Source organism: Gymnoscopelus microlampas, assembly GCF_963454915.1.
Source record: "Gymnoscopelus microlampas genome assembly, chromosome: 6".
Taxonomy (NCBI): domain Eukaryota; kingdom Metazoa; phylum Chordata; class Actinopteri; order Myctophiformes; family Myctophidae; genus Gymnoscopelus; species Gymnoscopelus microlampas.
In genome coordinates this window covers 2,468,061-2,494,776 of record NC_139943.1, presented here as the reverse complement: position 1 = coordinate 2,494,776, position 26,716 = coordinate 2,468,061, and the positions used below count along the sequence as shown (strand labels likewise).

The window sequence follows — 26,716 nt, the reverse complement described above, 5'->3', positions numbered from 1 at the left end:
AGCATATACCCTACTTCATTGGTTCTCAAAGTGGGGTACGGGGACCCCCAGGGGTACTTGGGGCGGTTCCAGGGGGTCCCCAGCTAAATGATGGATAGGAACCAAATGGACCCTTATGGTTCTGTAACTCTGAGAGTGTACAAATGGAACCAAATGGACCCTAACGGGTCCATTTGGTTCCATTTGTACACTCTCAGAGTTAAATTAACATTGATTTTATAGTATAAATTGGGGTCCCAGAGGTATAAATGCCATTTAATGGGGGTCCGTAGCCTAATGCATGTCAAACTGGGGGTCCTTGACATTAAAATGGTTGAGAATCACTGCTAGAAAGCCGTATAAACCTTCTCTTATTGGAGTCCCTGGCTTATCTTTTCAAATGGGGGTCCGCGGGCTAATAAGTGTCAATTTGGGGGTCCTTGACATGAAAAAGTTTGAGAACCACTGCCCTACTTTATCATCAATTTTAAAATAAATGGGACCATCATTTACCAAAACGCATATCATGGTGATTGAAAGAAGACTTTAAACTAGTGACTGGAAGCATATAGTATTTATGACAATGTTTATTAAGGTAATAAAAGCAAGTCTAAAGTTCGGCAAAAACCCACCCACTTGCATTGAGAGTTATTTCTTCTGACACCAGCAGGGGTTAAAACAGCTAAACTACAGACCATCCATATGAACTGTCACTTCCTATATAGACTCAATTTCAAAGGCGGATGCTGGGCCCTTGAGTAGGACGGAGGTGCTACATCCTCTCGGTGGGGGCTCCTTACTGGCAGTTAAGCCAGTAGGTTACAACAGGCTGTGACAAGCAGTGGGAGGAATTAATTGGCACAACGGAGAAGAAAAAAGAAAGAAAAAAAACCTTAAAGGTTGGGTGATATTTTCTGGTTAAAACAAAAAGTTTTGTATTAAAAGGTTAAAGCATTATATTCTGATAGTACTCATTGCTGTAGAGTGTTTGTTCAGTACAGGAGTCTCCCTGTCTCTCCAGCTCTTTAATAATACACAGAAATTACATTTTCAGGTAGGTGGCAAAATTTCAGCCAATCGGGAGAGAATACCCATTTATCAGCGTCATTTTTATAGTGTCACCACTTCCAATTCCACTTGTTTAATCTGTATCCTGACTGAGTTCTCTATCCTGATTGGATACAATTGGTATCCTAACCTGAAAATGCATTTTATGTTTAATAAAGAGCTGGAGACACATGGAGACTCCTGTTACTGAACAACAAACACTCTATAGCAATGAGTACTATCAGAATATAGAGCTATTAAAAAACTGTTTTTGACCAAAGACAATCACTGACCCTACCTTTTAAAGAGAAACTACGCCATGGGTGTAACGTTACATCGTGTGTTGTGTTGCAGGGGGGCTGGTTCTGGCGGGTGCGTAGGAACCGGGTCTTGGACAACTACCCCATGCCCATATCTGTCTTCTGGATCGGCCTGCCCAGCGACATCGACGCCGCCTATGAACGCCACGATGGCAAATTTGTCTTCTTCAAAGGTCTGTACATACTACTCTGTTTAACCCATTAAGACCGGTAACACATCTGTGTAATTTTAAGATTTCTTTGGCTATTCAAAAATAGATATAGAAGCTCACAGCACGGCACCGAGTGCCGTGCGAACTCGCTCTCTGTGCTGGACAGTCACCACCAAACCTACATAAAACTCATTGAAACGTGTCATTTTACGTAGAGGCTGGCGGCGACTTTCCAGCACTAGAAGCGAGCTGTTGACACACATAATGCATTGAGAAGTGTCACACGTGTGGGAAGTGTTGCAGAAGTTAAAGTACTCGCTCACCATCATGGAGACTGTGGTTTGATTCGTCCCCGGTGCATCCGGCTTGTGGCTGGACGCTCCGGCCCGTCAGGGGAGAGTGATTTCTGTATATATATATATATATTAAAGGTTAAAGTACTATATTCTGATATTCTCCAGCTCTTTAGTAAACACAATATACGATAATTTTCCAGTAGGTGACACATTTTAAGCCAATCAGGAGAGAGTACTGGAAATGCTTTTTCTGTTTTAATAAAGAGCTGGAGAGACATGGGAGACTCCTTTTACTGAACAAACACTCTATAGCAATGAGTACTATCAGAATATAGAGCAATTTAACACTCATTTTAACCAAAGTACATCACTTACCCTACCTTTTAAGTTTTTCCCCAGCAAAAATAATCAACTCTATGTGCAACAGACATTAGACTTACTGGAATGGAAGGTTTTTTAATTTTCGCTGAAATATGTTCTATTAATAGATGCCTTTATAACACTATTATGCTTTTATTAACGCTATTATCATATCTCTGCTGTCCGGCAGCAACCAGCTAACTCCAAAATGTTCATTTTTCAGGAAATGACAAAAACAAAAACAAAAGTGGATTTAGGAGGTTTTGTTCATCATTGATAAGAACAGCTGAATGGACCTCCAAGCTCACAATGAGGTTGGAGCTTGGAGTCAACTCCACCCCCCTATGGTGAACTTAGCTGGTTTAGGAGAAAGCTTGATGTTCCAATGGAGTTAGCTGGTTTTGTCAAAAGCACTTTTTAAATATTTTTCATTGGTTCAATAATGTTTTAATCGACACACAGACGTAAAGGGTGTTCAATGGCCCTGATTTATGGGAAAAAAATGTAAAAGCGGAAAAATGGAGTTAGCTGGTTTCCTGCCGGACAGCAACGACAGTATGAGCATATAGTTTGTCTGAAAAATGCAAAAATGTCAGGCCCGCGGATTGTTAACACATTGCCTGCCTAAGACGTATATATACGTCATTTAGAAATCAGCTGTTGCCTGCCAATGACGTATATATACGTCTTTGGAAAAAAGGGAAAAAAAAAAAAAAAATTCAAAAAAAAATTTTTTTTTTTTTTTTTGCATTTTTTTATAATTTCAACCCTTGTCGAATTATGAACAGATTAGGAGCTAAAAATGTTCGAAGATTTGCTGCTCCATTCACTTCAATGTTAAAATTCAAACGGACAAACAATTCACTTTGTTTTTTGGTTTAAAACTACTGCTTTTGAGCTATATTGAAACATCAACCAAACATGTCAACGAGGTCAAAATGACCTCGTTGACATTTGTGAAACCACACCTGAATCTCATCTGTGATTAGAAACCATCTGGGGATCAATCATACTGGAGGAAAAAAATCTGTGGCTACGCGAACAGGTACCAAAAACATGGCAAAACCCTGGCAGGCAACAGCTAAAAATCTGAAAAAACTCTGGCAGGCAATGTGTTAACAGTTAACACTTAATCACATAAGATGGTAACGCAGTCCCCTGATTTAAGAGATTGTATTAATTCAACACAGCTACTGTACTGTATAACTCTGGTATACTTTAAACACAGTTCATATTTGAGACATTTAACCCATTAAGACCTGGAACGCATCTGTGTCACTTTATAGATTTCTTTGGCTATTCAAAAATAGCAGATCTACAAGCTCATAGCGCGGCACCGAGTGCCGCGCTATGAGCTTGTAGATCTGCTATTTTTTCAAAAAACTGTTAGGTTTTAGAAAAAAAATAAGAATTGCCTCAGGTCTTAATGGGTTAAAAATAAATTCTCAGGGCAACATAATACACATCTGTGAGTGTATCATCCTGTGTATCTCAGGCCGGCATACAGTGTGTGCGTGGAGACTTTTGTATGTCTTGAATGAAACGTGTGGGTCTTAGAAGCTGCTGTCTGGATGAAGGGTATTGCGTTGCAGTGCTTTCACTTTCACCATGACATACCGTGATATTGATTTAATGCTCTTTGGCCCTGGATACATTTGTTTTGGTCCGCCGTCTCTTTTCCTATTTTCACGATACATTCGTCAAGCGGAGAATCTGTCGTTTTAGAATGTCGGGGTCAACCGTTCAAAAAGAAAGTCGGTGCAGAGCGCTGCTCCGCCGCGCACCAGCTGGGAGAGAGGAGAAATACTGACATAGTTTGGCTGTAATGTTGGAAAGTGCCTCAAAAGTCTGTCCAACCGGGTCAGGGGACATTTATTTCCACATATAGAACGTTAGGAAAATAAGTGTTATACTCTCTCTCTCTCCTCTGCCTTTTCCTACTGGGAATGAGCACTATTAGAGTCCTGTTGATATCTCGGCTTGGTCGAAATGTCGGTCATTATTTTACTTTCTTGTTATGTGCAATTATTACAGTATATGTCCCAATTTTTCGCCACTTACATGGCATCCCTACAGTATTTTGGGCGTGTCATTGTAGTGAAGTATTTTCAGTAAGAGGGCAAAACTCTGGACCGATGATTTGGCCGATATATCCACCATTATTAGTGTGGTTGCCCAACAGGGCAACCAGACTATAGTACTCTATAGCTTTCTTCCACTTCAAGATAAACAATATTTCGAACCGCATCTCCTCCCACAGTTTTTATCCCCTAATGTTGTGCCATATATCAAAATGACCGTCTAAATCGGGAATCGTGCGCTTGTATTTTGCTAAGAGATTGGTTAAATAGTTTAATTGATATTGATTTATTAGTGCATTAAATTCACCCATCCACTTTAATGGAAAAGTGAAAAAACTCAAATTCAAGTATTTCTTTCTCAGAAACCGTAAGAGCTAGAGTTACCAGATTTGGAGGGAAAATTCATAATATTGTCCGAAATTAATGAAAAAAATATCACACCATTCGGCCTCATGGTGGCGCTATAACAGCCCCCTTTACGTTTTGGCCTGTAACTCTTGAACCGTAGGTCCGAAAATCAAAATTTCTTTTCACCTGGATTCCTTGGGTCACTACGCATCTCCCCATATAGGCCACGCCCATTTGCGTCAGGATAGATTTTTTGATATTGATTTATTTGTGCATTCAATTTCCCCATCCACTTTAATGGGAATTGCGAAAACTCCCATTCAAGTATTTTTTTCTCGGAAACCGTAAGGGCTACAGTTACAAGATTTGGAGGGGAGGTTAATAGTTTTTTGCGAAATTATTATGAAAATAATCACACCAGTCGGCCACATGGTGGCGCTATAACAGCCCACTTTACCTTTTGGCCTATAACTCTTGAACCGTAGGTCGTAAAATCAAAATTTCTTTTTCCCTAGATTCCTTGGGTCATTACGCAGCTCCCCATATAGGCTACGCCCATTTGCGTCAGGATAGATTTTCCGCCATTTTGAATTTTCTTCAAAACACACTTTTTGCTCCTTTTCCTACAATGTTTTTCCAAATCTCACACAAATAGGTACACGTGATCTATGGACCCCTGCGATAAACCTGTCCAGACGACATTATGATAGTCCGACCGGCGTCGGCGCAACCACACTTTGCAATTTCCCCGGAATTGCGACGCGTCTAGTTTGACTTTTCTGTCGACATCGGTGTCTGCAATTATGCAGCCGATGTGTTCAGACTTTTAACCTTTCAAAATCTAGTTGAGAGTGGTAGATGAATTGTTTGTCGATAATGTAATAATAAATAAATAATAACCATTTTAGAAGATTTGGGTCAAAACTTTGGTAATCTTTGTTCTAGGACTCGAACGCACAAATCTGAGAGATGTAAAGCAAGAAATCCATCTTTGTTCCATATTCACCCTGTTTTCCTTCAACATTTTTATCCCACGATTTTGTAACCAATTTTTTCACCCAGTGCCAATTGCCTACGTAATCCTGGGCGCTACTCTCCCTCTGCAAGCATAGGGAGAGCCCAGAACTGAGCTCATGCCTCCTTCAATGCATGAGGAGCTTCTTATCACCTGACAGGGGGGAATTTCCCCGGTAGGACATAGCGCGTGGACTCCATGTTACAACAACCAGTTCCTTTCCCCTCCTGGTCAGCCGGGGCTGACCAGGGGGAGGCAGTATCCACCTGTTTCCTAGGCTTTTCACTGTGTTCCACTTCCTGTCTTTTGATCCAATGAAATCCAATGAAACCGGTCAGATGACTAATGATATCCAATGAAATCCAACAGGAAGTGGAAAACACAAGCCTAGGAAACAGGTGAATAGAGACCAGGATTACTGCATGTTTTCTGTGAGGGTACCTACCCTAGGAGACATGGGGAGAACATGCAAACTCCTCACACACACACACACACGCACACGCACACGCACACACACACACACACACACACACACACACACACACACACACACACACACACAATGCCTTATTAGTCATCTAACTCCGTCTCTCTCTCTCTCTCTCTCCCTCTCTGTCTCTGTGTCTCTCTCTCAGATGATAGGTACTGGTTGTTCAGAGAGGCAGACGTGGTGCCCGGGTACCCTCAGCCTCTAGAGGAATACGGTAAGGGAGTTCCTGCTGACCGCATCGACACCGCCATCTGGTGGGAGCCCAACGGGTTCACCTACTTCTTCAGAGGAGACAGGTACGTCACACACACACACACACACACACACACACACACACACACACACAGACACACACACACACACACACACACACGCACACGCACACGCACACGCACACACACACACACACACACACACACACACACACACACACACACACACACACACACACACAGACACATCATAAACATTAATAAATGTGAGTAAAATTAACCCAATTACCTCTCTCTCTGTGTGTGTGTGTGTGCGTGTGCGTGTGCGTGTGCGTGTGTGTGTGTGTGTGTGTGTGTGTTTGTGCGCGCGTGCGTGCGTGTGTGTGTGTAGGTACTGGCGCTACAATGAGGAGAGTAGGAGTACTGACTCAGACTTCCCCAAACCCATCAGTAGATGGGGGAGGATCCCTTCCTCACCAAACGGAGCCTTCCTCAGTGACGATGGAGGTAAGTAACTAAGTACATGTACTACTCGAGTACCTTGCTCAAGACACTTTACATGTAGAGCAGAGACCCCACAGTCCCATCCTGAACAACAAGACACTTTACATGTAGAGCAGAGACCCCACAGTCCATCCTGAGCAACAAGACACTTTACATGTAGAGCAGAGACCCCACAGTCCACCCTGAACAACAAGACACTTTACATGTAGAGCAGAGACCCCACAGTCCATCCTGAGCAACAAGACACTTTACACGTAGAGCAGAGACCCCACAGTCCCATCCTGAGCAACAAGACACTTTACATGTAGAGCAGAGACCCCACAGTCCCACCCTGAGCAACAAGACACTTTACATGTAGAGCAGAGACCCCACAGTCCATCCTGAGCAACAAGACACTTTACATGTAGAGCAGAGACCCCACAGTCCATCCTGAACAACAAGACACTTTACATGTAGAGCAGAGACCCCACAGTCCATCCTGAGCAACAAGACACTTTACATGTAGAGCAGAGACCCCACAGTCCCACCCTGAACAACAAGACACTTTACATGTAGAGCAGAGACCCCACAGTCCCACCCTGAGCAACAAGACACTTTACATGTAGAGCAGAGACCCCACAGTCCATCCTGAGCAACAAGACACTTTACATGTAGAGCAGAGACCCCACAGTCCCACCCTGAGCAACAAGACACTTTACATGTAGAGCAGAGACCCCACAGTCCCACCCTGAGCAACAAGACACTTTACATGTAGAGCAGAGACCCCACAGTCCCACCCTGAGCAACAAGACACTTTACATGTAGAGCAGAGACCCCACAGTCCATCCTGAGCAACAAGACACTTTACATGTAGAGCAGAGACCCCACAGTCCCATCCTGAGCAACAAGACACTTTACATGTAGAGCAGAGACCCCACAGTCCCACCCTGAGCAACAAGACACTTTACATGTAGAGCAGAGACCCCACAGTCCCACCCTGAGCAAGCAATTTTGCGACAGTGGCAACGAAAAACTCCCCCTTAACTGGAAGAAACGTCAGGCAGACCCTAGGCTCTAGGGTGGGGGCCTTCTGCCTCGACCGTGTCGGGGGGGAAAGAAGAGAGAGAGAGAGGGAGAGGGAGAGAGAGAGATACAAGTGGTAGCAATAACAATAGTAGCAAATATAATAGTGTAAGATAGTATATGATAACATAATATTGTACAACAATAATGTTTGTACAGTGTATACTAGGATAATATAAAGAATGTTAAGATACGTTTTGAGCTTGTAAATCTGCTATTTTCACTATTATTTTGAAAAAGCTCTGGAAAATCATGTTCCTAAAGTTCTTTGGAACATGTCAAAATGTTTATAAGGCAATTCACTGATGATAAAAGTAAAATATACTTTGTAATTTGTACTCGTCCAGCACTTTAACGCAAGTTAAGTACAAATTTGACAGAGCAACCTTCACTTGAGTTAAATGAGTTATATTTTATCAGGAGTATTTATACTTTGACTCAAGTACTTTGTCCATCACTGTGACTCACTAGATACTTGGCATTACTGCGGACCATTTTCCAAAACAGGGGGTCCTTTTTTCAGCTCCGGGCCCAAAGGAGGAGTATTTTGGTGTCTGCCCCGGGGACCCAACCTTACGAAAATACATTATGAATTAATCAGGGGGAATATGAGAGAGAAACCATAGGAATGTGAGCTCCGGTTTGGGAGATTGGAAAACTACAGTACATTCCTGGCAGAGGCTCTCTAATGCACGGCCAACATCGCATCTCCACCCAAAATGAAGCAAGTCTCTCCGCTATAGCTTGGTTTTCAGTCTCCACCCAAATTTAACCCATTAAGAACTGAAGCGATTCTTAAAAATGTTTTCTAAATAAAAAAACAGTTTTTTGAAAAAAATAAAAATAAAATAAAATAAAATCACGATTTAAAAAAAATAGCAGATCTACAAGCTCATAGCGCGGCACTCGGTGCCGCGCTATGAGCTTGTAGATCTGCTATTTTTGAATAGCCAAAGAAATCTAAAGCGACACAGATGCGTTCGAAGTCTTAATGGGTTAGCTAGTGTCTCCGCTGGTCTGTTTGGAATGTAGACCCAGGGTAGGGCTGCCTCATTTTTAAATGCGTCAAAATGGGAGAGGGTGTGCACATACAATAAAATAATATATATGTATTTGGCCGCGGACCCCCATCTGAAAAGGTTTTGTGGCAGGGACCCCCAGAACAGAAGATTTATGTATTATTTTTCGAATATTAGAAAATAAAATAGCAGATGTACACCAAGGACGGGTGTTTTTGATGAATCTAACATGGTTAAAATGGAGTTTGAAGTCGCAATGGGTTTGTATAGGAAGGGGCCGAGTCTGATAAAATGAATATCAAATATCTAAATACTGAATCAAGCAACTTAAAAACGGTCTGGGGTGTTCACAGTCACTAAAGCCTGAGTAGACGATAAAGTTACCCACAATTGTTTTGAAAGTGAAATATCCCTTTAAAGGAGGAGTTCACCCAAAAAATGACTTATTTTCTATCAATTACACACCCCATGAAGCCTTGATTTCATGGATTTATTTTTGTTTTTGTGGCATTCCTAAGCCAATAATTTGATGACCGTGTGTGTTTCGAGTAGGAGACACAAATAATCTACTTTGTGTCTCCTACCGTATACATTAGCCGGTAGGAGACGGGAATCAAATTATTAGCTTAGGAATGCCACAAAAACCAAAACGAATCCATTGATTCAAGGCTTCATAGGGTGTGCAATTGATAGAAAATAAGTAATTTTTTGGGTGAACTCCTCCTTTAATGCGTTAATCAATCAATACACCCTCAACAAAGCTTGCTTTATGCAGGACAAATAAATAAAATAAATAATAAGAGGACACACAGTGTCCTTACAGTACTGTGCCGCTGTTACTCCAGAGCTAATTGGTCTCTTGGCCCGAGCAGAGCGACCAATCCATCGTGTGCCTCATGGTAAATCGTCATGGCGATACCGCAATCATAAATTCCCCAAAATGACATTATTTTCAGTGACCGATTCGATTTTTTTCTCTCACAGAATTGTGGTCGTATACTGTAGGCCTAGCTGTCAGCGTGCACATGAGATACGATGCTCATCGGCCTAGTGGTTAGTGTGGTTAGCTGCAGAAACACACACACACACACACACACACACACACACACACACACACACACACACACACACACACACACACACACACACACACACACACACACACACATACGTACGATCTTCTGGCGGAGAAGTATGTATGGTGCTCAGTTTTCAATTGAACATGAGGTTTAGTTTTTATGGACACTTATGGCCACTCTATATACTTCATTGGGGGTCCGTACTTGGCTCCCAGGGGTGTGTACTTGTCCACCTAGTTTTCCCCTCTACACCAAATCTCTTAGATGAGAGGTGCAGGGTCTCCCAGGGTGGTGTACTTGGCCCCCTCCTCCCCCCCCCCCCCTTTTTCGCAGAATGTTAGCCTATTTCTGTCGAATGTCGCCTATCATGACATGCCCAGAAGTTGATAACATTGAGTAATGTTGAGTCTCTAGGGTTTGTTTCAGTTTTCCTCCATTTCTTTTTTTAGCTAGACAAAAACCTGACAAAATTAAACACAAAAGCCAAAACATGTTGTGTTGAAATGAGCTAAATCAATAGTAGTTTGTATTGTTATGGGTTTCAAAGCTTCTACACAGTGGCGTGCACAGACATTTTGAGGGGCAGGTGCTCAAGTCAAATTTTTTTTTTTTTTTTTTTTGCTTGGTCTGCTCTTTTTTCCCTCTACACCTATACCTCTTTGCCAAAAATAGGCGATCTACAAGCCCACAACGCCTCGCAGCGCGAGGCGTTGTGAGCTTGTAGATCTGCTATTTTTGGCTAAAGTTCTCCTCAGAAAAGGGATGCTAGGTTTCGAGTGGTTATGGTAAAAAGAAAAATCATATCACATAAAGATTTGGCGGGACCCCCTGTAGTAACTCTGAGGAGCCCCTAGGGGTCCCGGACCCCCTGTTGAAGACCCCTGCTGTAAAATGAAAAAAATAATACTTTATTTTTCCTTTTTTTCAAAAGGGCACTTCTGGTCAAGAGGGCAAAGGGCAGGTGCTCTAGCACCACCTAGAGTATATCTGTGCACGTCCCTGATTTACAAGGGAAGAATAAAAAAAATGCCTCCGGTGATAAACCCCCCCCATATTTGCATACTGGGCCCTGATTGGTCCCTCGCTATACTTCGGAAGGGAGTGAAATCCAATCGCAACTGAGCGGTGCCAAACCAAATCTGCAGAGGGCATTTTTTTTTTTTTTTTTTGCAATGGCAGATTGGTTTGGTTTCCAGGCACCGGCTTCGAATGCTATCAATGCATTGAATGGGAGATTATCACGTTTTATCAGACCATTGAATGGGCGAGTAGGCGACGAGTAGGCGATACACGGACCTACCGCGATTTGTCCGACCATTCATTGGGCGTAATCAGGAGCTACTGACCTACTTTGGAGGCGGAGCAGTCCCCACAACAATATTTACGATTCTGTGCCTATCGGTACATAACTCCAACGGCGCTGAGTAGGCTCAGGCGAACGTCGCACCGCTCAGGACGGCAACTCGTCGCTTTAGCTCCCTCGGTGGTCCTTCGCGGGGCTCCAGCTCGCCTGAGACTGCGCGCCTCCGCCATGGTCCCAAACCAAAACAAACAAAACCGAAACTGAACTATTTAAGTCATCTCCGTTGGTAGGTCAGTATGTCTTGATAACACACAATGAATGGTCTGATAAATCGCGGGTAGGTAAGTAGGTCGCCTACTTTGCCCATTCAATGGTCTAATAAAAGGTGATAATGTCCCATTCAATGCATTGATAGCATCCGAGTCAGGTGTTCCAGGCTAGTCAAAAACTAGAAATCTCTTATATCCATATTTGTGTTTTTTTTTGTAAATGAATGCTCTACTTGATCATACTACAGCGTCACACACAAAAGCAGCAAAAGCAGCAGATCTGCTTGAGCTTGTACATCTGCCACTTTTTATACTTTTGGAATTTGAATCATACCATCAAATTTGTTTCAATTAAAAAAAAATCTGTTGGGCGTCCACTGGCCTAGCGGTCCAGACGCATACCACATACGCTGGTAATCCAGCTTGACAGCGTGTCGCGGGTTCGACTCCCGTTCCCGACGACCTTTGCTGTATGACTTCCCCCCATCTCTCTCCCCATTTCCTGTCAGCCTACTGTCCTGTCCAAATAAAGGCATAAAAGCCCCAAAAAATATCTTTAAAAAAAATAAAAAAAATCTGTTTTTGTTTTTTTTCCCGTTGCAGCCTACACCTACTTCTACAAAGGCAGCAACTACTGGAGGTTCGATAACAGCCGGACCAAAGCGGACCAGGGTTACCCTCGCTCCATCCTCAAGGACTTCATGGGCTGCCAGGGGGTCCGCGACCCCGACCCGGACCCCGACCCCGACCCCGACCCCACCACCGACGCGGGCAGAGACAGTAGGCCGGCGGGCCCCCCCTCGGACCCCGATAACGGCCGCCGGACCCCGAACGACGAGGACGACTACAACAACCACGTCCCGGACGAGGACGCTCCGCCGGAGGACAAGGACACGGAGGAGGAGGAGGTCAACGTGGTGGTGCGGGTGGCGGAGAACGACTCCAATAAGGTCATGACCCTGGTCATGGTGACCGCTCCGCTGGTGCTCATCCTGTGCATCCTGGTGCTGATCTACGCCATCCTCAGGACGCTCAACAAGAAGGAGACGCCCCGGGCCCTGGTCCACTGCAAACGCTCTCTGCAGGACTGGGTATGATGATGACCATGATGACGGTGACGATGATGCAACCCCCCCAACCGCAATTAAACCACTTAAAACCCATTGAGACCTGAAGCCGATTCTACATGTCTCCTAAATCTCAACAGTTTTCTGAAAAACGTATGTTTCTATATCAGTGGTGCTCAATCTTTTTCATGTCAAGGACCCCCAGAATGATATGTTTTTGGCCGCGGAACCCCGTCAAAATATTTTGTTCCAGGGACCCCCCAGAAGCAAAGATTTGAGTTAAAAATGTTCGCTTTAAAAATATATCTATTCAGAAGATTTGCACACATTTTCACGATTTTTCAAAAATAGCAGATCTACAAGAGTGCCGCGCTATGAGCTTGTATATCTGCTATTTTTGAATAGCCCAAAGTGTAAAATAATGCTTTTTAGCTCAAATCAAAAAATGACACAGTTCCAGGTCTCAATGGGTTAAAGGACAACTTTGTTTTTTTACAACCAAGGTTTATGTTTTAGATTGTAATTAAAGTAAATAAAAGATGAGTGTTAATTTTTTTTAATTGACTGCTTTCTATTGATTTAGCAATTTTCGCGATCTTTTTTTACAGTGGGCGGGGGCATTCTGTCCGGTGGCTAAATATGTCTTTCTTTTACACAATAACCTGGCGTTTTCTTTATTATTATTTACAGTAGCTCTTCTAGCCCCCAATAACTCACATCTGGCCATCAAAGACCACAGGACCTTTTTTATTGTGTAAAAAAAGGCACATTTAGCCACCGGACAGAATGCCCCCGCCCACTGTAAAAGATATCGCGAAAATTGCTAAAACTATAGAAAGCAGTAAATGAAAAAAAAAAAAAAACCTATCTTTTATTTACTTTAATTACAATCTAAAACATAAACCTTGGTTGTAAAAAAACAAAGTTGTCCTTTAAACACCCTAGCGTCCCCTATTAGAGCAGTGGTTCTCAATGCCCTTTTAGTAGAGATCCCCAGGGGGACTCCGGACAACGAAGGGTGCGTTCGGAAAATAACACTCTGTGAGAGTTAGTCGGAGCGCCCTCTGGTGGTTTGGAAAAGCCAGAATGGTCGGAGCGTCGCCGTTTGGAAATGGAAGTCATTGCAAAAGGCGATGGTTGTTTGGCACTCCTCGTTTAGACATCTACGTGTAACAACAAAACAGGTTTATCCCTTTTAAGACCCAAGGCCATTCTTAAAAAAAAATCTAATTCCTAACAGTTTTTTGAAAAAACAACAACTTTATTTTTCAAGATTTTTCAAAAATAGCAGATCTACAAGCTCATAGCGCGGCACTCGGTGCCGCGCTATGAGCTTGTATATATGCTATTTTTGAACAGCCAAGGAAATCTAAAGCGACACAGGTGCGTTCCAGGTCTTAATGGGTTAATACATGGGGTGAATTGAATGTATTTTTAAAAGATGAAACTGGCGACTCCGACCGTTCATAAATGAACCGATACGACTAAATGACATCAACACCAGAGCGCGCTCTGACACCGGATTCTCAGAGCATGTTTCCAAACGCACCCAAAGTACTATATATATATATATAGGGTTTAAGTGGTTACATTAAAGGTAGGGTAAGTGATTTGCTTTGGTTAAAATAAATGTTAAATAGCTCTATATTGTGATAGTACTCATTGCTATAGAGTGTTTGTTCAGTAACAGGAGTCTCCTTGTCTCTCCACCTCTTTATTAAACAGAAAATGCATTTTCGTTTCAGTTTCAGTTTCATTTCCAATTTTATCCAACCAGGACAGAGAACTCAATCAGGATACAGATTAAACAAGTGAAATTGGAAGTGATGACACTAAGAAATGAGCAGACAAAATTGGAACTGGAACACTATACAAATTAAGCTTAAAAATTGGTACTTTCTCCTGATTGGCTGAGATTTTGACACCTACCGGAAAATGTATTTTCTGTTTATTAAAGAGCTGGAGAGACGGGGAGACTCCTGTTACTGAACAAACACTCTATAGCAATGATTACTATCACAATATAGTGCTTTAACCTTTTAACAAAATACTTTTTGTTTTAACCAAAAAATATCACTTACCCTACCTTTAAACGCCATGGTCATTAAGTGTTTGTTTCTTCATACCACGTGGCAGGTTCACAGTTTTTTTTTGTCTCTGTGCGCTGTTAAAGCTACAATCCATACGTTTTATATCCGTCGCCTCCCTCTCCTCTTGGAGAGTGTAGGCCCAAACTATACAATAAAGATGGTGGCGCATGTAATGTCCAATCCGGTGCGCTGTCTGCTTCAAATAATGATATTGTCAACCAGTATAAATGTCTCAATGGAAGAGTATAGGGAGACCCCCTCCAAACCACTGTACACGTACTAGTTATATTATGTTAACGTACTCGACCGTACGGAGCTCTTAAAATAACACTTTATACATTATAGTGATTGTAGCTTTAATAATGCTCGTTCCCAAAGTGACATTTCAAACAATGTCAATGTTTTCCTGTGGTCGTTTTCTTTGTAAATGTGGTTCAGTCAGTACTGCACATAGTGTGTACAGATGCACATAGTGTGTACAGATGCACATAGTGTGTACAGATGCACATAGTGTGTGCACATGCACGCAAATGCACATAATGCGTAGACGGGGTGACACGTCTGCGTTCGTTATAGTTCCACACAGTTTTTTTTCGTTCATTTAACCCATTAAGACCTGAGGCCATTCTTAAAAATGTTTTCTAAATCCTAACAGTTTAAAAAAAAAAAATCTAAACATTTTTTTTTCAATATTTTTCAAAAATAGCAGATCTACAAGCTCATAGCGTGGCACTCGGTGCCGCGCTATGAGCTTGTATATCTGCTATTTTCGAATAGCCAAAGAAATTTAAAGTGACACAGATGCGTTCCAGGTATCAATGGGTTAAATCATTTGTCACCTGTCTGTCTTATGTATATGACAGACATTCTCAAATGTCTTCATGTGGAGGACCCCTGAAATTGATTGATGTGTGTTTTGGGCCGCGGATCACAACGTGAGGCCAACGCGTTGTGAGCTTGTACATCTGCTATTTTCACTTATTCTTTTTTTAAATACAGCTTCTAAGTGGTTAATCCATAATTCCCCCCCCCAAAAAAAGCAATATTTGTCTTTGAAAAGTAGTGGAAGAGAACGTGTCCCAAAATACAAATGATCAAGTAAAGTACAGGTTACTCTAAACCATGTACTTTAGTACAGTACTAGTACAGTATTAGTACAGTACTAGTACAGTATTAGTACAGTACTAGTACAGTATTAGTACAGTACTAGTACAGTATTCGTACAGTACTAGTACAGTATTAGTACAGTACTAGTACAGTATTCACAGTATAGTACAGTAAGTCAAATGTACTTTGTCAGTGTTCAGCCAGATGTGACCTTTTCATTGTGTCCATGAGGACAGATGTTGCACTTTCTGTGCTCTTCATTCCAACGTGTTGCTGCCTTTGTCTTGTCACGGTCCCTCGTGTGTGTGCGTGTGTGTGTGTGCGTGTGCGTGTGCATATGTGTGTATGTGATGTTGTACTCTTTATGTAAGGCCTTATAAACACAGCAGGCACCAGAACGGGGGGGCTGGTTCCTCCCACCAACACAGGAATGTGAAAGACAGCTGCGTGTGTGTGTGTGTGTGTGTGTGTGTGTGTGTGTGTGTGTGTGTGTGTGTGTGTGTGTGTGTGTGTGTGTGTGTGTGTGTGTGTGTGTGTGTGTGTGTGTGTGTGTGTGTGTGTGTGTGTGTGTGTGTGTGTGTGTGTGCGTGTGTGTATTCGTTCCTACTCTCACAAACACACGTGCACGCTCACAATGCCATGTCACATGATCCCCCAGCAGACACGGATGGACTTTCAAACACACACACACACACACACGCACACACACACACACGCGCACACATCACGTCACACAATTTTGTTTTTACACTTTGGGGAGTTAAATGAACGCTCCAGATTTCGCTACGTGCACCTTTTGGCTACGTGCACACTCACACACTTCTACGTGCACACTCACACACTTCTACGTGCACACTCACACACTTCTACGTGCACACTCACACACTTCTACGTGCACACTCACACACTTCTACGTGCACACAGTTTTTTTCTCTCACACAGACGCACAGACACCGGTCTCCTCTCCTTCCACCCATTTCTACCACAATAACAACTGAGACGAGTTGTAATGGCGGTGTGTCACGCACCGGAAAACAGCCGATCTACAAGCCCACGGCGCAGATCGGCTGCTTTCAGCTCTTCACACTGGCACATCACGCCCGTCTGCTAATAACAGGAGTGTCGTGCGGAAACAGATTTATAAATGAGCGTTCACATTGAAATGGCGACGTAGAATAATAAACTTAACGGAGTTAACAGTCATGATAGTTTTTTTTCTCCCAGTCCAGCTGTTCATCCCTTGAATGTAAAGAGTAGCCTAGCAAACGCCCTTCTCCTCTCTTTCTCTCAATCTGTGTGTGTGTGTGTGTGTGTGTGTGTGTGTGTGTGTGTGTGTGTGTGTGTGTGTGTGTGTGTGTGTGTGTGTGTGTGTGTGTGTGTGTGTGTGTGTGTGTGTGTGTGTGTGTGTGTGTGTGTGTGTGTGTGTCTCTCTCTCTCTCTGTCTCTCTCTCTGTCTCTGTCTCTCTCTCTTTCTATCTTTTGTCTTTCGCTAGCTCATGTTGAAGTGGACCAGAGTGAATGGAGTGTGGGCCGTGTGCAGAGGGGGGGGGGGGGGGGGGGGTTGGAGGGCCAGGGTCTGGTTTCCATTAACACACACACACACACACACACACACACACACACACACACACACACACACACACATGGTGCTGATTTTTGGTTGCGTCAGTCAGGCATTCAGTAGAGCCTGGAGAATAGAAAAAAACATGCAAAGACTGTACAGTAGAGAGAGAGGGGGGGGGGGGGAGAGAGAGAGAGAGAGAGAGAGGGGGGGGGAGAGAGAGAGAGAGAGAGGGGGGGAGAGAGAGAGAGAGGGGGGGAGAGAGAGAGAGAGAGAGAGAGAGAGGGGGGGGGGATGGGGGGGGAGTTGGAAGGGAGAGAGAAAGGGATGGGAACGAGGGGAACGGGCAGAGGAAGGAAAGAGGAGATTACAGCCAAGATGTGGAGCACATTAAAAATCCGTGGTGTTCATTCAGTCCCGTCTGAACTCTCTGTGAGTTCAGTTAACACTGAGGGGAGAGAGAGAGAGAGAGAGAGACCTACATTGACAAACTCCAGCTCCTCTCTCTCTCTCTCTCTCTCTCTCTCTCAACTCTCTGCTTGTTGTTGTTGAGATGACTTCCTCTGGGACCTTCTTCTCCTCCTCTCTTCCTCTGTTTCTCTTGCTCTATATAGTCCAGGGGTCTTCAACAGGGGGTCCGGGACCCCTAGACGGGGTCCTCAGAGCTACTATAGGGGGTCCGCCAAATCTTTGTGTGATATGATTTTTTTTTTTTTTTACATTAACCACTTGAACCCTAGAATTATTATTCTGAGGCGAGCTTTAGCCGAAAATAGCAGATCTACAAGCTCGTAGATCTGCTATTTTTGGCAAAGAGGCTATAGGTGTAGAGGGGGAAAAATAGCAGACTAAGTGAAAAAAAACTTTAATCTGAACACACAATTTTATACAATATAGAGTAGGGGGTCCCTGCTTCATCTCTCTCTCAGCTAGGGGGTCCTTGGCCTGAAAACGTTGAAGAAGCCCTGCTCTAGTCTCCTCTTTTTTGTCTTATCTCGCTGCTCTGTCCCTCCTGGCACAGCCTTGTGTTTACTAGCCATAGCATTGAATCACAGGGCGGTCAGCTCGCTCATTGTTAAGCTACTTGCCTTATCACTTGCCTTGAGTTTTTTCTGTGTCTCTTAAGCACTTAAACCTTTGGTCCCCTCCTTTTTTCCCCTCTACACCAAATCTCTTCTGAAAATAATCTTCAAACGCAGTGATAGATAAATAGGCTATTTTCACTGAATGTTTGCCCCAAGATAGGGATACTATAGTAGGGTTTGTGTGGTTAAATGTGCCCCTGTGTGTGTGTGTGTGTGTGTGTGTGTGTGTGTGTGTGTGTGTGTGTGTGTGTGTGTGTGTGTGTGTGTGTGTGTGTGTGTGTGTGTGTGTGTGTGTGTGTGTGTGTGTGTGTGTGTGTGTGTGTGTGTGTGTGTCTCTCTCTATATATCTCTCAGTCTGTCTATCTATCTCAAACAGACACACATCACATGCACAAACACACATCATGCCACACGCAGCCAAAGGAAATGTTTTTCCAAACACCCCCAAGTGCTATTATGTTGTAATAACACGCAACAAACTCAACAGGATATTATAGAACCAGCGCTCTTTCTTTATACCATGTCTTTGCTCTGGGCTCGTCGGTCCACAGCCTTTCCTGTATTTCAGCCTGTTAATGGAGTATTTCAACAACATTATCTCATGAGTTTTAGGACGTGTATGTGTGTGTGTGTGTGTGTGTGTGTGTGTGTGTGTGCGCGTGTGTGTGCGTGTGCGTGTGCGTGTGTGTGTGTGGTGGGGGAAGGGGGGTTTCCTTACGTGTGTGAGAGAATCTTATTTTCGTATGATTCTTTATTAGACTTTTGATTTTGATCATCTCTCGTTTTTGTACATTTTGCTTCTGTTTGAGCTCTGTGCCTTTTGATGAGCAGAATCACAGTAAAAACATGATTGTGACGGTACTTGTAAAAGGATGATTTATACTTAGTTGTGCGATGGTTCCGTGCGCCGGAAACAGCGGATCTAATAGCGCGTGGCGCCTGCAACGCGTCGTGAGCTTCAGTGGTAGAAAGTAACTAAGTACATTTACTTAAGTACTGTACTTAAGTACAATGTTGAGGTATTTGTACTTTACTTGAGTATTTCCAATACTTTTGCTTCTACTCCACTACATCTCAGAGGCAAATATTGTACTTTTACTCCACTACATTTACTTTACATTTACTTAAAACTTTAGTTACTTTTCAGATATAAATTATCATATAATGAAACATACACTAACCACTTTAAACCTATTTTAAACCTGGGCTATTTTCAAATATCTAGTACTTTTGGTACTTTAAGTACATTTTGATGCCAATACTTTTGTAATTTTTTATTCTGTACATTTTTTATTCTGGACTTTTACTTTGAGTACTTTTTCCACCACTGGTGAGCTTACAGATCTCCTATTCCCAATGCGCGCGGCTCAACGCGCACGACCATGTATAACTCAGGCCCGGTGTTGATGCATGCAGGGCATGGTCTGTATCGCCTGTGTGTGTGTGTAGCTAGAGAATGTTTCTGTGTTTTTTTTTTCTCTGCCTTGAATCACACTAAAATAAACCGGTAAAAGGCTAAACGAGTCTCTCGGGTGCACTCATTCTGAGCCCTGTGTGTGTGTGTGTGTGTGTGTGTGTGTGTGTGTGTGTGTGTGTGTGTGTGTGTGTGTGTGTGTGTGTGTGTGTGTGTGTGTGTGTGTGTGTGTGTGTGTGTGTGTGTGTGTGTGTGTGTGTGTGTGTGTGTGTGTGTGTGTGTGTGTGTGTGTGTGTGTGTGTGTGTGTGTGTGTGTGTGTGTGTGTGTGCGTGTGCATTTCTTTCACGCTGTGTAACTTAACGGAACCATATGTGCAACTTTTTGCTGTGCAATGGTGTCCGTACGGTTCTTTTATTTCTGTCCACCAGGGGTCACAAGTGTACTTCGATGTAATGTTGTAAATGTGTTGCTAAATTCCCATTAAAAGCTGTTGGAGGCCACAGTAGGAACAGTATGATGGAAGAACAGACATGGAACACATGGAGTGAGGTAAAGAAACACATGAATGACAATGTTTGTTCACATATGCGTGTGTGCGTGTGTGTGTGTGTGTGTGTGTGTGTGTGTGTGTGTGTGTGTGTGTGTGTGTGTGTGTGTGTGTGTGTGTGTGTGTGTGTGTGTGTGTGTGTGTGTGTGTGTGTGTGTGTGTGTGTGTGTGCAGGGACGTGCACAGATAGACTCTAGGTGGTGCTAGAGCACCTGCCCTTTGCCCTCTTGACCAGAAGTGCCACACCAGGGGTCTTCAACAGGGGGTCCGGGACCCCTAGGGGGTCCTCAGAGTTACTACAGGGGGTCCGCCAAATCTTTATGTGATAGGATTTTTCTTTTTACCATAACCACTCGAAACCTAGCATCCCTTTTCTGAGGAGAACTTTAGCCAAAAATAGCAGATCTACAAGCCCAACAACGCCTCGCACTGCGAGGCGTTGTGGGCTTGTAGATCTGCTATTTTTGGCAAAGAGGTATAGGTGTAGAGGGAAAAAAGAGCAGGCCAAGTAAACAAAAAAAAGTATAATTTACTTGAGCACCTGCCCCTCAAAATGTCTGTGCACGCCACTGTGTGTGTGTGTGTGTGTGTGTGTGTGTGTGTGTGTGTGTGTGTGTGTGTGTGTGTGTGTGTGTGTGTGTGTGTGTGTGTGTGTGTGTGTGCTTGCACTGCAGTCCATGCGTGCTGGGGGTCTGTCTAATGTTTGAGTGGGTGCATCTTAATGCCAGAAGTCATCAGGATTAACTTCCATCACAGCTCAGCCACTCAGGCTTTAGCTTTCCCTTTCTCTCCCTCCCTCTCTCTCTCTCTCTCTCTCTCTCTCTCTCTCTCTCTCTCTCTCTCTCTCTCTCTCTCTCTCTCTCTCTCTCTCTCTCTCTCTGTTCAATTCAAAGGAGCTTTATTGGCATGTGAAATCATACGTTTACATTTGCCAAAGCAAGTGTCAAATAAAAGTATCAGAACTGATCTTTATGTACAATTCAAAGGGAATAACGGATTGTGTAAAGTAAACAGGGCTGTGTCACATTGCAACTTAGAAGAACTAGCTTATAAAACCATTTAAACAAATCATTTGCTGTTGCAGGAATGGTACATGTGGGCAAAAGTAGCTTGGTATAAACATTTTGAAACAAATAGCAACACTTTTTCAAGGTTTTGCAGTCACTTGGTATAAAACAAGTTAAGACTAAATAGGAGCATTTTTTTTTAAAATGTTTTTAAAATGGCACAAAAAAAACAGTAGTTGTCCTAAATGTCTTTAGTTGCTCTGTCCATATGTACAGTAGTTAACTCTGTGCTGTTCTCGCCCCTCCCGTTTTTATGTGAGAGCTGGTGAGAAGTTATTGGTAACTCAGATTAACTTGGTACACACAGTGCCAGAACACACTTATCATCAGTCCATAAGATGGTTGTGTTCCTTTAGACATCCTTCTCCTGTCACAACAGATCACACATGTTGCTGTTAGCACATTGTTGTACTTCATCCAGCAGATATGGGAGTTTTTGGTGTCTGATGTCTTGGTACAAAGGGCAGGAGTTAGAAAGGGAAGTGTAGCTCCATTTCCATCACATTTTTTGTTGAACTGTGTGGAGCAGCTGTATCATTGGGTAAATGGTGTGTGTGTGTGGAGCAGCTGTATCATTGGGTGCTACAGGATTGAGGCCAGCAGTAAGGTGCAGTAAGGTGCTGGCATGTTGCTCTGGGTGGCTCCCAGCTTATCCCCTCATAAGCTCATAATGGGATCATCCCAGTGCCTGCTCCTGGCTGACTGGAGTGGACACACTGCCCGCCAGCCACCCCAGTGGACCTACTGACCTGTCACAAGTTGTGTCCTGTGATTTAAAGGAATATATTATTTTAACCCGTTAAGACCTGAGGCCATTCTTAAAAAAAATCTAAATCCTAACAGTTTTTGGAATATTTTTCTAAAATAGCAGATATACAAGCTCATAGCGCGGCACTCTGTGCCGCGCTATGAGCTTGTAGATCTGCTATTTTTTGGCTAATTGAATAGCCAAAGAAATCTAAAGTGACACAGATACGTTCCAAGTCTTTATGGGCTAAAGGAATAGAGTGTAACTTTGCCATGTGTTTACATATCAAAACATAATATTGTTTTATTATTTGTATTATTTGTATTATTATTATTATTATTATTAGTATTATTATTATTATTTATTACAATTATTTTACCAATCATTTCCAGCAGTTATCAGCCACTGGAGTAGTGTGGTGGTGTTTACCTGTAGAAACACACTGGAGTAGTGTGGTGGTGTTTACCTGCAGAAACACACTGGAGTAGTGTGGTGGTGTTTACCTGTAGAAACACACTGGAGTAGTGTGGTGGTGTTTACCTGTAGAAACACACTGGAGTAGTGTGGTGGTGTTTACCTGCAGAAACACACTGGAGTAGTGTGGTGGTGTTTACCTGTAGAAACACACTGGAGTAGTGTGGTGGTGTTTACCTGCAGAAACACACTGGAGTAGTGTGGTGGTGTTTACCTGCAGAAACACACTGGAGTAGTGTGGTGGTGTTTACCTGCAGAAACACACTGGAGTAGTGTGGTGGTGTTTACCTGCAGAAACACATTGCGGCTGTTTTCACCGTTTGCTTTGGTAGACGATCTCAAATTCACTTCTCGATGCATATTTTCACCAACTCTGGGCATCTCAATCCATGCCCATCCGTCTTCATGTGACATTGTGACACACGTGTTCTTGTCTGCAACCATACATGTATTAACCACTGTCAACCTGGCATCCCTATTATTTTGCCCTCCAATGCCCCTCCCCCTATCCATACGTTTCCTAGGGCATGGTTAGCATCACATCCTGTCGATTTGATCCCTGATACCTTGATTGATTGATTGATGTACTTTATTTAGTAAGACATGAGAACAGTACATGACAGTACATAACAGTACATGGAAGTACACATTCACAATACAAGGTCTACTAAACCGGAAGACTCATTAAGCACTGAGCTTGTTTAAGATGAGATCCTCATGCACACAAATCATGATGACATATAAGAGACAGACAGATATACACACTACTATACAGAATGTCATACAATCAGTTTACAGGTTACTGGTATGAAGAGTAAAAAACATGTACAAGAGAACAAAGAGAGGGGGGGGGGGGGGGGTAGGGGGTAGGTTAGGTTAGGACATGGGGTAGGTTAGGACTTGGACAAGGGCCATTTTTGAATTGCAACCTCCTGAAGGTGTATCTTTAGGGCATTTTTGAAAGTGAGTAGGGTTTTACACTCCTTTAATCCTTTTGGTAGGGCATTCCACATTTTTGATGAATAGCATGAGAACGAGTTCTCATGCTATATACCTGATCAAATGGACAGGAAGTGATGCACTACATGCCCACCATGCACTAGGAAAGTTGTGGATAGTTTTTTTTTTACCTCCTGAAATGACGTATGTATCTGTTTCTGTTGTAGAAACAGATACAGGTGCAGTGGATATAATACATAGTGTGTAATCTCATAATGCAGGTGAGAGACATCATTATCGTCATATAATTGATCCTCACTAATGCTAATTATAAGATTTTCTGTCTACTCACTCAGCGGGGGGGGGTAATGGACAGTTCACAGAGCTGCCTGCTATCAATGGCAGACAGTAAAGAATAGCTGATGTACAGTACATATAGGGCAGGGGTCTTCAACAGGGGGTCCGGGACCCCTAGGGCAGTGGTTCTCAAACTTTTTCGTGCCAAGGACCCCCAAATTGACACTTATTAGCCCGTGGACCCCCATTTGAAAAGATATGCCAGGGACCCCCCATAAGAGAAGATTTTTACGGCTCTAGCAGTGATTCTCAAACATTTTAATTGCACGGACCCCCAGTTTAATGGCATTTCTATCTCTTGGACCCCAATTTATATTGTAAAATCAATGTTAATTTAACTCTGAGAGTGTACAAATGGAACCAAATGGACCCGTTAGGGTCCATTTGGTTCCATTTGTACACAGAGTTACAGACCCATAAGGGTCCATTTGGTTCCTAATATCCATCATTTAGCTGGGGACCCCCTGGAACTCCCTCAAGGACCCCTGGGGGTCCCCGGACCCCACTTTGAGAACCAATGCCCTAGGGGGCCCTCAGAGTTACTACAGGGGGTCCCCCAAATCTTTGTGTGATATGATTTTTTGTTTTTACATTAACCACTTGAACCCTAGCATCCCTTTTCTGAGGAGAACTTTAGCCAAAAATAGCAGATCTACAAGCTCACAACGCCTCGCAGAGCGAGGCGTTGTGAGCTTGTAGATCGGCTATTTTTGGCAAAGAGTTATAGGTGTAGAGGGGAAAAAAAGAGCAACAAAAGTTTATCTGAAACACAATTATAGAAGGGGTCCCTGCTTCATCTCTCTCTCAGCTAGGGGGGTCCTTGGCCTGAAAACGTTGAAGACCCCTGACATAGGGGTTAAAGTGGTTAACCGCCCAATGAACACCAAAGGGTAATCTCAAGATAGGCTACACCGTGACATGTTGAGATTACCTCCAAACACAGAGTGAAAAGTCAAAAGAGCAAAACATCAAGCCACCTGGATGTGCAGGTTTTAAAGGGCTAAACCACTTGAACCCTATAGGGTCTTGGAGGGGGGGTGGGGGGGTCTTGGGTTTTAATCCCAGGCCGAGACACACTCCAGGTGTGCCTTAATTGTGTCTCGTCCTGGCACACCTTTTTGAGAACCACTGGACCACATGGTTGAGGTACAGTATGAGGAGAGTGCAGCTTCCATAACTTCCATAAATAATTCGGAGATTTGTTTCTGATAAAAATGGTAACATCTGTAGGCTATAGACTCCTAGTCCTATGGGTGTGTGTTATTGTCACTTAAAGCGCTGTTTATCAAGGGGGGGGGGGGGGGTATTGTGTGCCAACAATAATGTCACCATCTGAGCAGCCATCTGCTGGGTGTGAAAAATATATAATTCCTCCCTTTCCCTTTCCTTTGTGAGGCTGTGACAGTCTGTGTTCCCTGATGCAGGAGGTGGTGGTGGTAATGCTTGGTAAACTCCAGGGATGAGGTGTCCTTGGCTTCAGGTGGGTTTTCTGCTAATCCTGTTAGCTTGTTAGCCCTATCGAGCTAAATCCCAACAGAACAGAACACACGCTGGACTCTTCTCTCGCCACCACAGGAATGCAGGACCACTTCTAAACACACAGGTAAGGACAAATCCATCATTCTGTGTCTGTGGTACCTTTTCACCTTGATACAGTGAGTAGTGGGGCTTGATAACAAGTTATGTGCTGAAGAGCTTGTCTTGTTATGGAGAATGTCAGCTCAGCTGAGGTCGCAGATGTAGCGTGTGGAGGTGTGTCCCATTATACATAATCAAAATCCTCAGTGTTAATTTAACTCAATTTACTGTGCAAATGTAACCAACGTTGTAACCAATTTGGTTACATTTTGTGCACTGAGTTACAAATGGATAAATGAACACATACATTATTAGTAGTACATTGTCCTTATGAATTAAAACGTTCTTGTCAGTTACTGTACAACAAACAGTAAACAGAAGTATCAGTATATGTCATCCCTGTACTAATAAAATCCAACGATTGATTTGTTGCTGAAATTGATGTTCAGAAGAGTTCACATCAAATGTGTACAGCTAATCCAGGGTTTAGACCAGCCCTGCTGTGTATAAGTACCATACTACTTAATCCTGTCACTACTACGAACTAGGGCTTAGGAAATGTCAGGAGATGAACTTTTGATCTCTGCTGAAAACCTTTGATCTCGTGCCCGAAAATAGCTGATCTACAAGCTCGCAATGGCTTGTTGTGAGCGTGTTGATCGGCATCCTCGTACAGTACGACAAAATATAGAATCGGGCTTAAAGGAGAATTTTGGACTAAGTTTTTCTTACCTTTTCTATGACGTTATGATATCTTAGGATGAATGGTATAGTAGAAAATTTTCATAACTCCATCCTGGGTCCGGCACAGCTTAAAACGTGCGCGAGATTTCAATCTCATCTAGCGAGACTTAGATTTTTTTTTTTTTGACAGTGTTCTGTCACTATGAACGTCAGATCTCTAAACAAAAAAAGCTATTAAAATATGTGATCTAACGCAAGGCCTATCCGCGCACGTTTTAAGCTGTGGCGGACCCGGGATGGAGTTATGAAAATGTTCTACTGTACCATTCATCCTAAGATATCATAACGTCATAGAAAAGGTAAGAAAAACTTAGTCCAAAATTCTCCTTTAAAGTGAACTACACTTAACATTTATAATCCCAGATGTTTCCAAAATAGTCCTCATGTGATTCAAGTGTTTT

At 43.1% G+C, this 26,716-nt stretch overlaps 1 protein-coding gene and 1 long non-coding RNA gene across 2 annotated transcripts in view; one reads left to right on the top strand and one right to left on the bottom strand.

Moving 5' to 3' along the window:
- Positions 1–13,320, top strand: part of LOC311047739 (matrix metalloproteinase-15-like) — a 40,205-nt gene extending 26,885 nt beyond the window's left edge. Inside the window, exons 7-10 of the mRNA XM_084060568.1 lie at positions 1,381–1,519; positions 6,234–6,384; positions 6,692–6,807; positions 12,140–13,320. Of these exons, the coding sequence (XP_083916694.1) occupies positions 1,381–1,519; positions 6,234–6,384; positions 6,692–6,807; positions 12,140–12,633 (900 nt within the window). The 3' untranslated portion in view covers positions 12,634–13,320. The remainder of the gene's footprint in view (positions 1–1,380; positions 1,520–6,233; positions 6,385–6,691; positions 6,808–12,139) is intronic.
- A 117-nt stretch (positions 13,321–13,437) lies between these two features.
- On the bottom strand, positions 13,438–17,418 carry LOC311047746. Its single transcript, XR_014601045.1, has 4 exons — positions 16,721–17,418; positions 15,970–16,641; positions 14,016–15,833; positions 13,438–13,795 (listed from the first exon to the last, which is right to left on the bottom strand). It is a non-coding gene; the product is annotated as an uncharacterized lncRNA (long non-coding RNA).
- Positions 17,419–26,716: the final 9,298 nt, after the last annotated feature.